A 14,447-nucleotide genomic window follows, 5' to 3' on the forward strand; every position below is an offset into this window, starting at 1 on the left:
ATCCCTGGTTACACATAAAAGTTGACTTCTCTGAGAGTAATGGATGCGAGAAACTGACACTGAAAAGAACTACAAGTGGTTGTCGAAATACGCGTATCTGTCAACAAATAGGTAATTAGACTAAAATCATCAGGTACAATATTCAAATCTACTTTTTTGATTCTCTTCATAGATATTCTGTTCAGATGACTCAAATACGTAAAAGAGTGTATAAAATGATGTGTGACCACTTCCTAGAAAAAAAAATAAACCACTATGCGATGTCCGTCCACTGAAAAAACTGATACAAGCAATAATATCGCGTATCACGACTGCGCCATCGTCGTCCATAACTACTTACTGGCTTTGGGGTACACGATCCGCTCAATCGGTTTCAAATCGTGCAGTCAGTGGACCTACCACCCGATGATGATGATAGGAATGCACTTTGTCGGGTTAATGCCAACTAGAATCCATCAACTTTAGGCTAAGAACGAGAACGTAATAACGCCTCGCAGACTTACAGACAGTTGGAAGTGATTAACATGGAAAATGACATGCGAGGGGAACCAGCAGCGCCCCAGAATGCTGTCAAATGTCAAACATGTGTTGGAAAAAAGGGAACATTGTTGCATTCGGGTGGACGGTGAGGGTCTGATGGTGAACAGAGATAATGGGAAGCGTTTGTGAAATAAAAGTAGTTATTTTAAGAGTTCTAAATGTAATTCTAACAATATTGTTGTTTTCTTCGTTTCGGTAGTACTTTCCAATTGGAAGAGCATGCTTCTCAACAAAGTGTTTTTATGAGCATTTCTACACTAACTCACGATGTATTCCCATCGAAACTGGAGGAATTTTTGGAGAGATAATAATGAAAACTATTGGAGAAATTCTTGCAAATCTAATCTTCTCTAATCTATTTTTAATTCAAATTTAAATCTCTAAGATTCTTGATGAGGATATAATACATTCCATCATCGCCAGGGGTTTTCATATTTTTGAGCTTTTCAATAATAGTTCTCACTTCTTCCAAATCAGTCTCCCAGGAATTGTCGAAAACGTTCTCTTGATAGAGAATGCTTTCGAAATCCTGAGTACCTTAATTTTCAAATGGAAATTAAAACTTTACGTGCTCTCAAACTGCATAGCAAGTCTTTGAGCTTTTTCGCAATCAGTTAATAATAATTTGTTTTCCTCTTTCAATGGCGGAATTGGCTTCTGAGTTTTTTTTTTTCAAAATTTTAGACAATTTCCAAGAAGGCTTGGAGCCAAGATTGGGAATTTTATTTTCAAAATTGTTTTCTCCTAATAAAGAAAAGCGTTTTTTTATTCCTTTTTGCAGATCCTGCCATATCATTTTTATAGCAGGATCGCGAGTGCACTGCTTTCTTCTGATGTGTTTAAGACGTGTCAAGAGTTTGAGATCATTGTCTATAGTCACGGATTCGATTTTCACTGATAGGATTGAGAATACCTTCATGGGATATTTGAAATGTAACAGGGAAAGAATCAGAATCAAAATCAGCGTGAGTAACCAGTTGGCTACAAAAATGACTAGAGTCGGTCAAGACCAAATCAATCGTAGAAGGGTGTCTAGAAGAGAAAAAACAAGTCGGGCTCAGGATATCAGGATATTGATTTGAGAAGTATCCTGAAGAACACTTATCAAATAAAGTTTTGCTATTGGAAATGCTTTGAGAATTATTCCATGAGCGATGTTTTGCTTGAAAGTCACCAATGACAAAAAAAATACTTTTTGCTAGTCAGTTAGTCAGTCTGCTCCGCAAGTCAGTTTGAAGCAAATTTACTTGCTGCCCAGTGCATTGAAAAGGCAAATAGGCAGCTTTGCAAGTATATTTACCAAGTTGTGTTGCAACAGAAATACTCGAAGTTTCGAAAATTTTAGTTTCAAATAATTCAAATTCCAAACAATCGATCATAACGAAAAACTAAAAAAATGATCTCTTTTGAGTTTGTATCCTTGAAGCCTGGATACAAACTCAATAGAGTTATTTTTTTTTGTTTTTCGTAATGATCGATTGTTTGGAATTGGAAGTTTCAGTAATAACTGCTAGATGTATATTCTTAGCTCTTAGAAATTTTAACAGCTCGTCTTCTTTACCATTCAAATAATGAGCACTCCCTATTCAAAATATTATGTAGATTCATTGGAGAAACGAAATCCAATAACAATTGTATTAGTAAGTCTTACACCAACTTGTACTGCTTTAGCCATAGTGGTGGTTTTCATAATTGCATCCATCATTTGATATGATTGTTAAGTTAAAAATCAAAATCAGAGGAAGACTTTTTTCTAGAAGTAGGTACACTTTATGTTGAGATTTTTCGTTGATGGAGAGATAGAATAGAATTTACCTGTGGCAACATAAGCATGGCTATTTCCATTACATTCGAAATCTATGGTCATAGCATACAATAACATCAAAAATACAAACTTCCTACATATAGGGTAGATGTACCAGTTATCGTACTTGTTAAAGTGATATTTCAGATATATGACTATTTAAGTATGAAACCTAAAAGAGATATCTTGTGTTATAAGTTTTTTAGATACAATGTTATGTCATTCTTCTTCGTCGTATGCGCTATTATTCGTCGTATCAAACTTCAAATTTTTCACCACGGCGGATATTCCAACTTACCTGCAACATAGATTCATTTTCCAAGTGTTTTTCTTTTTGTGAAAGCTGTCATTGTTTGTACTCTTGTACACCAAAAATGCAATAAAACTACTGTATTTCGTTAAATAGACCGTGCATAAAGCACTGATTGTTTTAAATATTCGTGAACTTGAAAATAAAACTGATAATCTTAAGTATAGGGCCTTCCTTAGCCGAGTGGTTAGAGTCCGCGGCTACAAAGCTAATCCATGCTGAAGGTGTCTGGGTTCAAATCTCGGTCTGTCGAGGATCTTTTCGTAATGGCAATTTCCTTGCCTTCCCTGGGCATGGAGTATCATCGTATCTGCCACACGGTATACGAATGCATAAATGACAACTTTGGCAAAGAAAAGCTCTCAGTTAATAACTGTGGAAGTGTTCATAAGAACACTAAGCAGGCTCTGCCCCAGTGGGGACGTTAATGCCAAGAAGAAGAAGAAGTGGTGCTATGGCGATAACTGGTACGCCATCCATAGCTTAAAAAACCAAGACAACATTCTTTCTGAACTACTTAGTTTGAATGAGACTGCAATGTCAACGATCTCCCTCTTCGTGCTCCAACTTAGTGTGACTTTTCAAGATTAACCTGATCAAAGCATTTCTCGCATTGGGAGCCGCCGATGTTCTGAAAACATTCGTGCACAGTGTTGGCAAAATCCAGACACATGTTTTCCACGCGTTCCCACCGCAAAAGTAAACGAACCGTAAAGAGAACCACAACGATCACGACGATGGAAAGTCGTCACATGTGTACCGAAATATTTCACACCGTTTAGGTACAGTCAGATGCGTTCTCTCTCGACGATCATGTTTCGGAATGGGAATAATATTATCACGTCTTAGAAAAAGTATAACTATCAATAGTATATTCAGAAACAGCTAATGAAATAATTCAAAACAAGCAATAATTGGGTGGAAATTAGCAATAAAAATTCTAGAACAGCATTTGATTTATTAGAAATGTTTGAAAGAAAAAATAATAGCACTTCAAATATTGTAAATACAATTCAGTTTTAACAGCTTATTTTTAATTTTCAAGGTGCTATTGTTTCCATTTAAAATTGTTTGTTCCATGCTCAAATTTTTCATTGGATTTGCTATTTAGTGTTTATTATGATTTTTGTCTTGGAATATTTTTTTGCTGTCACTTCATTTTTACTTACTTATTTTTTAAGTACATATTGTTAATTCTATATTGCTAATTTTTATTTTCGTGAAAATATAGATTGATTTTATGTTGCTTATTTCATATTTGGTTAGGATTATATGAATCGATTCACTGGTGGTTGAATCTTTCAATTGCTCAAAATGTTCAAACTATTGCTTATGTCTAATTCAAGCGTGTGATAGAATAAGGGCTGTAGTCGCATGATCGATTTCTCTTCATCGATCCTCTCTAATGTGAATAAAGGTGACAAGATGCGCGTTTGTTAGCATTTTTACACTTCAAACCGCTTGGCAGCGATGCAATCTTGCGTCATGAGGTGAAAAAATGCTGACAAACTTGTGTCTTATTACCTTTATTCACAGAAGAGAGGATTGATGAAGAGAAATCAATCATGCGACTTACGCCCTTATTCTAGCACACGCTCGAATTATCTCATTGCTTTCTTTTTGAAAACACAGAGTTACCTTCTTCTTTAAATTATTGTTAATTTGGCTGCCATTTCCAAAAAATTGTGTAACCTTTCCGCATTTTGCACGGTCCGTTTGATCGGATAATTACCGAGCATTGGCTAACCATCATCCTAGGAACCCGAATTATGTATTCTAATTACGCTAATTTTCTCTAATTTCAGATCTGCTGATTCCACACAGCAAAGTCTCGATCCCGGTTCCAAATGTGCTCCAAATGTGCGAGTAGCAGCTAGTCGACGGAGTGGCCGTTGCAGAGTGACATCGGATGGAACCAGTGGGCAGCAGCAAAACTCCGAACAAAATGAATCATGTGCGAGCAGCCGCTAGAATCTTGCACATCTTGGCACTGTTGGGATGGCTACCGTATCTAACGGTGAGTTTATTTACTTGTGTACTCACTTGAGGTTGGGTAATTCTCCCCGCTGAACAGTTATGTAACGTGTGTAAATTTATACACGGCACAAAGTGCATCTGAGGTTGTTTCCGTAATTATCGTACGGTTTTGGGATTCCGATAACATGGGATAGATAAGAAATACAATTTACTCGTCGCCGGTTTTTTATTTGGTTAATGAGAATCAGTGGTAATAAATCATTGTAGGGGCTCTAGATAAAACCAATCGTTTAATTTTAACAATGATTTAGAATGATTACTCAAATCTTTTGAGGAGGTAATGCAATATAGTTTGTTCAGTGGCATCAAGTATCAGTTGGCCTCCGCCAAGAGCGCCAGCCTTCAGGGGGTGCCTTTTGTTCGACGACTCCAAACTATTCCAGTATTGCTTGTGCCTAGTCGCCGCTCAAGAATTCATCTGAATCTTCATCCAGCACTTCGAAATCGGAATAGATGGCTCAGGGCCAATAAAGGCATGCGATGCTAGCTCATCAGCCAATTAATTTCCAGCGATGGAAAATTGGCCAGGTTCCTATACAAGGTTTACAGAGTTGACTGAATTCAGTTCCTCAATTTGAGTTCGACATGCGATAAAGAGCTTCAACCTTAAGTTGGCCAAGCAAGAGCTTTTATAGTAGCCTGACTATCTGAACAGAAGTATATGACTGCCCATTACGTGCTGTTGAAGTGCTGATTGCACTCCACACATAAGAGAAAATATTTTCACCTGAAAAACGGTGCAGTGTCTATCAAGTGAGTAGAACTTATTCAGCCTTAGCTCACGACAATATACACCAGCATCAGCTCTACCTTCAAGAAGGGAGCCATCGGTGTAACATTTATTATTTAGTCAGACGTCCACTCTTCCCGTGAAGGGAATTGTGTGGTAAATGTCCTGTAAGGAAAGTGACAAGCAATTGTGAGATTACTCGGAGCAAGGACAATTTTGTCCCAATTCACCAAAAGTGGAAACAACGAAGTGTGTGTAGATCTACGATTCACTGGATTTTTCTCCAGTAGATCCAGTACCCATAAACGGTAAGAGCAAGAAAGTCGAAAAGAGAATCGAGCGCTGCTGTTGGAATTGTATAGAACGCACCAGACATCGCCATCAAGCACATCCTTTGAGGATGGCCCAATTTTGATTGGATTGTTCTCACTTCGCCCTTTTGCCGCCACACAAGACATCCATATGCCAATATTGGTCGAACAACTGTTGTGTAGATCCATGTGATATACTTGGGTTTGAGGCCCAAGGCTTTACCAAATTCTCGCCGGCATTGACCGAAGGTCATGCAAGCTTTTTTGACTCTGAAATCAATGTGAGATGTCCAAGAAAGTTAGGAATCTAGAACGACTCCGACATATTTTACCTGATCAGTTACATTAATCTCAGTGCCAAAAAGACGTAAAGGTCAAATTTCATCGTGGTTTCGACTTTCCGTAAAAAGAACAATATATGTTTTATTCTGGTTAACCGAAAGGCCATATTGGCGACACCAACTCTCGACTACCTGAAGAGCACTTTGCATCAGGTCGAATAGGGTGCTTATGCACATACCAACTATCTTGCCAACTATACAAGTTAGATAGTCGCCGGCAAATCCATAAGTTGGAAAACCGCTATTATCGAGTTGCCTCAATAGCTACAAAATTTCTCAAAACGGGTGATAAGACCTTGGGGGCATCCACAAACACTCAGTTTTCGAATCGCATCTTGACTCAATGTCGGTTTTTGATCATTTGGTGAAACCAATTGGTAATGATTCTGGGCTGCCCATGGTTTCGTAAGCATGTTGATTAACATAAAAAGGTATGTTTGCCAAATAAACATCACGGATGTGATGATCGATAATGCGTTCCAGACATTTCAGAAGAAAAGAGGTCAGATTGGTTTAAAATTCTTCGCTTCTTCATACGGCGCACATCGTCCTTTCGGGATAACCTTCACAAAAAACGCTAGGATCTGGGATACCCGGTAGCAAAACTGCTTACAAGTATCTTTTTTAAAACATGTATGATAAATTCAAGTCCCTTCTGGAGTAGAACAAGATAAAACCCATCTGCTCCTGGAGATTTGAAGGAGCAAAACTATTAAGTGTCCCTTCGAATCGATTCAGTAGTTACGATACTGCGAACCGAAGCAAGAGATTCGTAACTACATGAAAAGACATTTGGTTCATCCGTAAATGCTATGTCCACACATCCGGGGAAATGTGTATCGAATAAACATTCTAAAACTTTTTCATCAGAAGAAGTAAAGTCGCTATTATGTAAGCGACAGACTGGTTAAGTCGCTATTATGTAAGCGACTGAATGGCTCCAACTACGATAATTGGAGTTTCAGGATGAAGCTGTTGCTGACTAAGGAAGGTAACTGGTCGGTTGTTGCGGATGTGACGACGAGCAAGCGCTGGCAACAATCGGAATGGCCGTGGAGGACAACCAATTAATCCACATAAGGAAGGCTTAATCGGCTGCGGATGCTTGGAATGCTCTGGAAAATTTTCACGTGAAGAAAATGTTGACGACGAAGGTTTCGGTGATGCGAAAAGTTTGCAGTTTACGCCTGGAGAAGCACAGAAATATGGAAGCGCACGTGTCGAAGCTGGCGGAGTTGTTCAATAAGCTCAACAATTTGCAGCCTGAAAAATCCAGTGGCTGGTTGCCATTCTGTTCAGCAGTCTGCTGGAGGAATATGAGACGTTGGTGATCGCTCTCGAAGCCCGACCAGAACAAGATTTGACCCTGGATATGGTGAAAGGCAAGCTCATAGACGAGTGCCAGAAAAAGAAGCAGCGCACAGTGGTTCCATTTGTTCTACGAAGCGGACATAAATAATTTTACTCAATATCCGATGATAAATACCGTCAGAAATTGCCAAATTAATTATTATTGACTGATAAAACTCCATCGAGGTTGATACCGTTATTGATATTCCTTCAAAAATTCTAATTAGGATGCGGAGATCATATTGCGAGTGCTCTGTTATATGAATTATTATATGTGCAAAAAACTGACTTGCAATTATCTCTCTTTCCGTGTCCAAGATTTAAAATAGTATTTAATATTTTATTCATAAGTACCATTAAATCTATAGATTGAAAGCAATATATTAAGATTAATAATTGAGAACTTAAGAAGATTCCCCTCACAGAGTTGGCTTCGTTTATAAGGAACTTTTATCCTACCTTATTACATCAGCAGCTTTAGCACAGGACACCAACGCGCCAGGCATCCAGCACACCATCATCCTAGTTGTGGGTTTGAATCCTAATTCCAACAAAATAAAATCATTCAGATGGTAAAGAAAACCATTGGAAGGTAGCCAATGGATTCATTATTTTGTTTATTTTTAACGCAAGCCCTAAACATACATTATTTTAAGCTAATATACATCATGTTTGGGAGCTGGTCCTTACCTTCCTTCCGAGTGGACTGTATTTTTGGTGGCTGAAGTGGACGTCCAGCGATTATTGGGCGGCCAGCTGACCGATTCATGATGGGGTTTCTCGGGGTTTTATCCACTCAACACATCAAATTAACACCTTCACAATTTATTAAGTCCATTACACATTATTTCACATTAACACTACATTTATTGATGACACTACATTTATTAAACTAATTATTGAACATATAGGGTAGAAGCACTAGATTTCGCCCCCCTAAACCATGTAATCGCAGGAATAATAAATTTCTGACTCTATTAATCAATATCAAATAATGTTATTGGGTTTATTCAACTATTCATCTATTATTTTAGGATGATCAAGCTGCAAAGTTATCCAAAACAAAGTTTTACTATTGAAAAAAGTATAATTTTTGGATTGATGGTGTGCTTTAATTTTCGTCCCCCCAAATTCAATCTTCGCCCCACCCATGCTCTAATCTTCGCCCCCATTAATTGAAGTACAGGTTTTCGATAGTTTAATCAAGTACTTATTATCTTCTCACTTTTCATCTTCACTGGTACTTATCCTGCCTATTTCCACTATGTCTTTTTCTTTTTGGCATTACGTCCACACTAGGACAGAGCCTGATTCTCAGCTTAATTTTCAAAGAGTACTTAGTTCATAACTAAATGGTTTCTTTACATAAGTTGCCATTTCTACAGTCGTACCGTGTGGCAGGCACGATGACACTTCATGGACAAGGAACTCAAATAAAAATTCCATTACAAAAATATCCTGAACCGATAGGTAATCGAACTCAGACACCTTCAGCATGGATTTGCTTTGTAGCCGCCTACTAACGAAGGCTATGGAAGGTCCTGATTTCCACTATGTATTGTTTTTATTTATTGCAAAGTAATTATTTATGCTCTTGTAGCATTTATGTGATATATGCAGGGTTCTGAATTTTCGTATCAATGATGCGAAATCTACGATTTTTCTCACGTAAGGAGAATGCTTTTTTCGCTTCCTCACGTGAACATCTTTTATCGCTCACACTAATTTTCCCTGGAGCTACGATGGTGGATAACCGAAAACCACTCCACTCCGGGGATAATTTATTTTTCACTCCATCATATTTTCGCTCATAAACTGCTCCCGAGAATTATCACTATGTGGATAAACAAAAACTAGTGCCGGCGACGGGATTCGAACCTAGTACATTGCTAAAAACAACCGCGATGCGTGCACGCTAACCATGCTACCACCCCAACTTGACGAAAGGAGTGGTTAATTTGGTGCATAAAAGCAACTGCTGCTTGTGGCGATGGATACAGGAAAAGTTCTCCATGGATCGGAGAAAGAGGAAACAAACTTCTCACAGCTGCGGAAATGTGCAATTATCTATTTTCGCTTTGTTTTGTGGACGGATAAAATCGCAAGGCAGCTAATCGCTGAAAATTGCTGTGAGGGATAAATCCATTATCGTGAGAGTGAGTGAGAATTCGGAAGCCTGGATATATGTTATTATTCCCAGGAAGTCGAGAAATTTCCCAACATGAAATAATCCAATGTCAGAATACCGGAATCAACCCCGATATGTCATACATTAAAGTTCTCCAATATTTTTTAAATAATTATATCAAGTACCGTTATTTCGGGAGAAATTTATCATATTCAGCGTTTTCAATAATGTTAGCAGTGCCAAAAACTGAATGCGGAAAAAAAGTACTGCGGTAAACCCATTAACTCATGTAGTGGTAAAAAAAAATATTTAATATTAAAAATCGGTTGATCATATTTCGTTTCTATTCCATTCTTGCTGAATATGGTGGGTTATTTGATTGACAATAATAAGTTCAATTTGTTCTTCGTCACAGACTATCAGTTTAATGATGAGCAACAAATATCATACACTGAAATGAATTTTATTGTAGAAACTACTGAATGCATGGTAAAACTAAGAACTACACCAACAATTTTCAAGACTACATAAATCTGTTAACTTTTTTGAAGTGTAGTCAACATCAATACACAAGAAAATTTATTTATTTAACCAGAATTGCAATATTTATGACTAGAAATAAACTTGATTTGAACCACACTGTGCTGTACGGTAGGTGTCACGGATTTAAATGCTTTGTAGTTAATGCTACGATGAAAATGGTCACATTTACTGCACAGGATTTTTACCAGATTATGGTAAACTAAACAGATTTTAGTAGTCGGTTGAAAAACGTTGATGAAGTTCTTAATCCCACCTAATTCTAGTGGTAACGTCCGCGTCTACAAAGTAAAGCCATGCTGAAGGTGTCTGAGTTCAATTCCTGGTCGGTCGAAGATCTATTCTTAACGGGAATAATATTGACTTCGTTAGGCATAAAGTGTTTTTGTGCTTACCACAGAATAAAAGAATACGAAAATGGCAGCTTATGCAAAGAAACCTCTCAGCTAATAACTGTGCAAGTGCTCATATGAATACTGCTGAGAATATATAGCTAAGAACAGGCTCTGTCCCAGTGAAACGTAATACGAAGAAGAAGGAACTATTCGGTACATTTAGAAAATCCTTTAAACTTCCTGTAACCTCCTGTAAACAGTTAATAAATCAATGAGTTTGTTTTGTTTTTCGAACAATTTCGAGGAGGGGCGAAAATTAATGCACGCACCACTGAAAGAACGTTACAGGTAGTTTCGCCAGGGGCGAAGATTAGAATCGTACGAAAACGTGCTTTAGTTTTCGCCACCCTGAAAAAATAGTTTAAAACTGGTTATAATTGCTGGAATAGTTGAAAAAATCTATTCGTGTCTCTTGCTGATGCATGTCTTATCAGAACTATTCATTTTTTAAAGATGAAATAGTTATCTTAATATGTTTTCCTTGCCTTTTAAAATAGACGCTTTTCTCAATTAACGCAAAAAATAGCGTATCATTTTTTCCACATTTTTATATGTGATTATTTGGCGGTTTAGAAGATTACTTTAATTAGTAACATTTGGAAACTAAGTATATTTTATTCCAATCTTTTATATAAGTTAAAAAGTAAAACATTTTTATTTTATTACAATCTAGAACAAGCTAATGTTCTACCAGGGGGGCGAAAACTAGGGAGGGGGCGAAGATTAATACATCTACCCTATTGGAATTTGGTTTTGGATTATTTCTCGGCTCCGTCCGAGCCATATGCCGACGTATTTTGTACAATTTTATAGTTGGGTGACGAAGTCATTCGTTGTACATTCTCGTTATCTTCGGGTGCAACATTTCATAAAATAGTCAACGATTGGATATGCTACACCAGAGGTTTTTCAACGGGAATCGCAATCGTTGTGATACTCGAACACATCATGAACCCTAAATATACAAACATAAATGCTTTAGTAGGGCTTGTGCATTAAAACTGCTTTACCAAGTATTGCATTAATTTGGTTATTGTTATGCTTTATAAAGCTCTTAAAGGTTATGTCACTTTAAAACAAAATCTGATAGCATACTATAGAGCAAACATAAAGTATTCATATATAGCTTCGTGGTTACCTGGGTAGGATCATGAGAGGTGAGAAAGTGTGCGCTACGGCGGAATCCGTTGGAAATTTGTACGTGCTGCGTCAGCCCACCGAACGCGTATCAATGGCATCGGTGAATGATGACTGCGTGCATGGTGGCATCGACGATTGGGGCACAGAGATTGTGAAGCAGTGCTGAAGCTGCAAACCGTGGCTAACGCAGTGAAGTGAAGAATTGCAACTGCAGCGGTGCTTGCAACTTTATCACGTTCATCGATGACTACAGTAAGTACACGTGGTCTATTTGATGCGTGAGAAATCTGAAGCGCTCGAGAAACTAGCTAAGTACGTCGAAATGGCTAAGACGCAGTTTGGAAGGAAGCCCAAAATTTTGCGATCCGATCGAGGTGGTGAAAACAGCGGCAAGAAGTTCAAAGCGTTCCTGAAGAAAAATGGTATCGTCGGACAGTTGACAGCACCGGACACTCCACAGCAGAATTGGGTAGCTGAACGGAAGAACAGGTACCTCGTCGAAATGGCCAGAAAATCTGGGCAACCGTTTCTGGGGAGAAGCGGTTATGACGGCCAACTACATGCAGAATAGGCTGCCGTCGTGGTCCATCAGTGGCACACCACACGAACGATGATACGGAAAGAAACCCAATCTTGGTCACGTCCAGCGATTTGGTGTGGATGCACATTGTCTCCGGCCAAATGCAAAGCGAGGTAAGCTAGATCGAAAAGCTGGTTGTTCCATCTGTCAGCTGTCAACGGCTGGAACCACCAAATGAGCCGATCGAATCTGATGATGACGATGTCTAGGATGTTTCAAACGATGGAATGATTTATGTAGCGCTGAAGCTGGACTGGAGAACGTGCTTTGTATTGATGCTGGTACACGATGTCATCGATGCAAGCGAACGATACCTGGGATTTGGTCGACCTGCCCGCCGGCCGTCGCCCCATTGGATGCAAATGGGTGTTTACGCAAAAGCGGTACGAAACTGGTAAAATAGCTCGATACAAAGCCAGGGGGGCCCAGATAGCCGTAACGTTAAATGCGCAGCTATTCAGCATGACCATGCTGAGGGTCGTGGGTTCGAATCCCGCTGGTCGAGGATCTTTTCGTAAAGGAAATTTTCTCGATTCCTAGGGCAAAGAGTATCTTCGTACCTGCCACACGATATACACATGCAAAAATTGTCAATCGGCAAAGAAAGCTCTTAGTTAATAACTGTGGAAGTGCTCATAAGAAAACTAATCTGAGAAGCAGGCTTTGTCCCAGTTGGGGACGTAATGTCAGAAATAAGAAGAAGAAGACAAAGCCAGGTTGGTGGCTTGTAGCGATTAGGAATCGAGAAGTGACTATGGATTAGTTTTTGCACCTGTTGTTCGCCATGCAACGTTTCGGACGTTAATGTCCGTCGCAGCGAAGAAGAAGATGTCTGTCAAGCAATTTGACGTCAAAACGGCGTTTCTAAACGAGGAGATCTTCATGAAGCAGCCTCTCGGGTTTGTCGTTAGTGGAATGGAAAGCAAGGTATGCCGTTTGAATAAATTCTTGTAAGGGCTCAAGCAAGCGGCTCGTGCTTGGAATCAGCGACTTCACGAAGTGTTGACAGCAGATGGATTCGAGCGTTCCGAGGCAGATCCCTGTCTGTATAAGAAGCAAGCCGATAGCAAGTGGTGCTATGTTCTCGTCTACGTTGACGATCTCATCGTGGCGAGTGAGGATGAGCGCATCATCGGTGCCTTAAAGACGAAACTGTCAACAAATTTCCGGATTACCAGTCTCGGTGACGTCAAGATTTACTTGGGAGATTTCTTCATCAGTCAGCGGAACTACATTGAAAGCATTGTGCGTTCCGTTGGTTTACAAGACGCAACAGTGTCAACCGTGCCAATTGATCCTGGGTACGGTAAGACGGACGATGATGACAAGCTGCTCCCAACCAATCTGGAGTACCAAAAGGTTCTTGGGCAGTTGCTGTACATAGCGGTCAACAGCAGACCGGATATTGCAGCGGCAATTTCGATCCTGAGTCGCGACAGGAACGAACTGAAACGAATGGTTCGCTACCTGAAGGAGACAGCAAATCTGCGATGATGTTCTTTTGCGATTGGATACACCAATGCCGATTGGGCAGAATGTCGGACCGATCGGAAATCAAACAGCGGATATGTGTTCCATTACTGTGGAGGCGCAATTTCGTGGGCATGCCGGAAGCAATCTTGCGTGTCTTTGTCCACAGCAGAGGCAGAATTCGTGGCTTTTTCCGAAGCGTCCCATGAAGCAGTTTGGCTGCAGAAACTGTTGGAGGACCTAGGCGAGAGAACAAAAGTATTGTTATTTGAAGACAACCAAAGTTGTTTGAAGATGCTGGATTCCGAAAAGTTCAGTAACCGTACGAAGCACATTTCAACCAAATTTCATTATTCCAAGGACTTGAAGACGAAAGGAGTTGTTCAGTACGAATATTGTCCTACTGAAAGGATGACAGCGGATCTTCTCACGCAACCTATATTAAGGTTGCGTTTGGAGGTACTTCGACAGCAGTGCGGTGTACAGCAGCAGCGTTGAGAGTTTCGAGTGTATGCAACACAGTATGCCCTCGACAATCGAAGCAACCTTTGAAATTTGAATTTTCAATTTGACACGATAAAAAGAAACAAGGTATTATATTCCGAAAAATGACATATGCTAGTGACGTCATTTCTATCGCAAACTCGAACGAGTGCAAGAGAAAGCACTGCTCTCTATCCTACTGGACCCATGCTTGGCGATAAGAATGACCTGAGAGAGAGGAGACAGCTCACTGACAACTGGCTTGTTTTCCTTGGTTCGTTGATTTCT

At 39.4% G+C, this 14,447-nt stretch overlaps 1 protein-coding gene across 1 annotated transcript in view; it reads left to right on the forward strand.

Annotated features, from left to right (window-relative positions):
* Positions 1-14,447, forward strand: part of LOC5574705 — a 217,539-nt gene that overhangs the window by 85,545 nt on the left and 117,547 nt on the right. Inside the window, exon 3 of the mRNA XM_021841536.1 lies at positions 4,460-4,671. Within this exon, the coding sequence (XP_021697228.1) occupies positions 4,564-4,671 (108 nt within the window). The 5' untranslated portion in view covers positions 4,460-4,563. The remainder of the gene's footprint in view (positions 1-4,459; positions 4,672-14,447) is intronic.

The sequence above is a fragment of the Aedes aegypti genome, chromosome 2, assembly GCF_002204515.2.
Source record: "Aedes aegypti strain LVP_AGWG chromosome 2, AaegL5.0 Primary Assembly, whole genome shotgun sequence".
Lineage (NCBI taxonomy): Eukaryota > Metazoa > Arthropoda > Insecta > Diptera > Culicidae > Aedes > Aedes aegypti.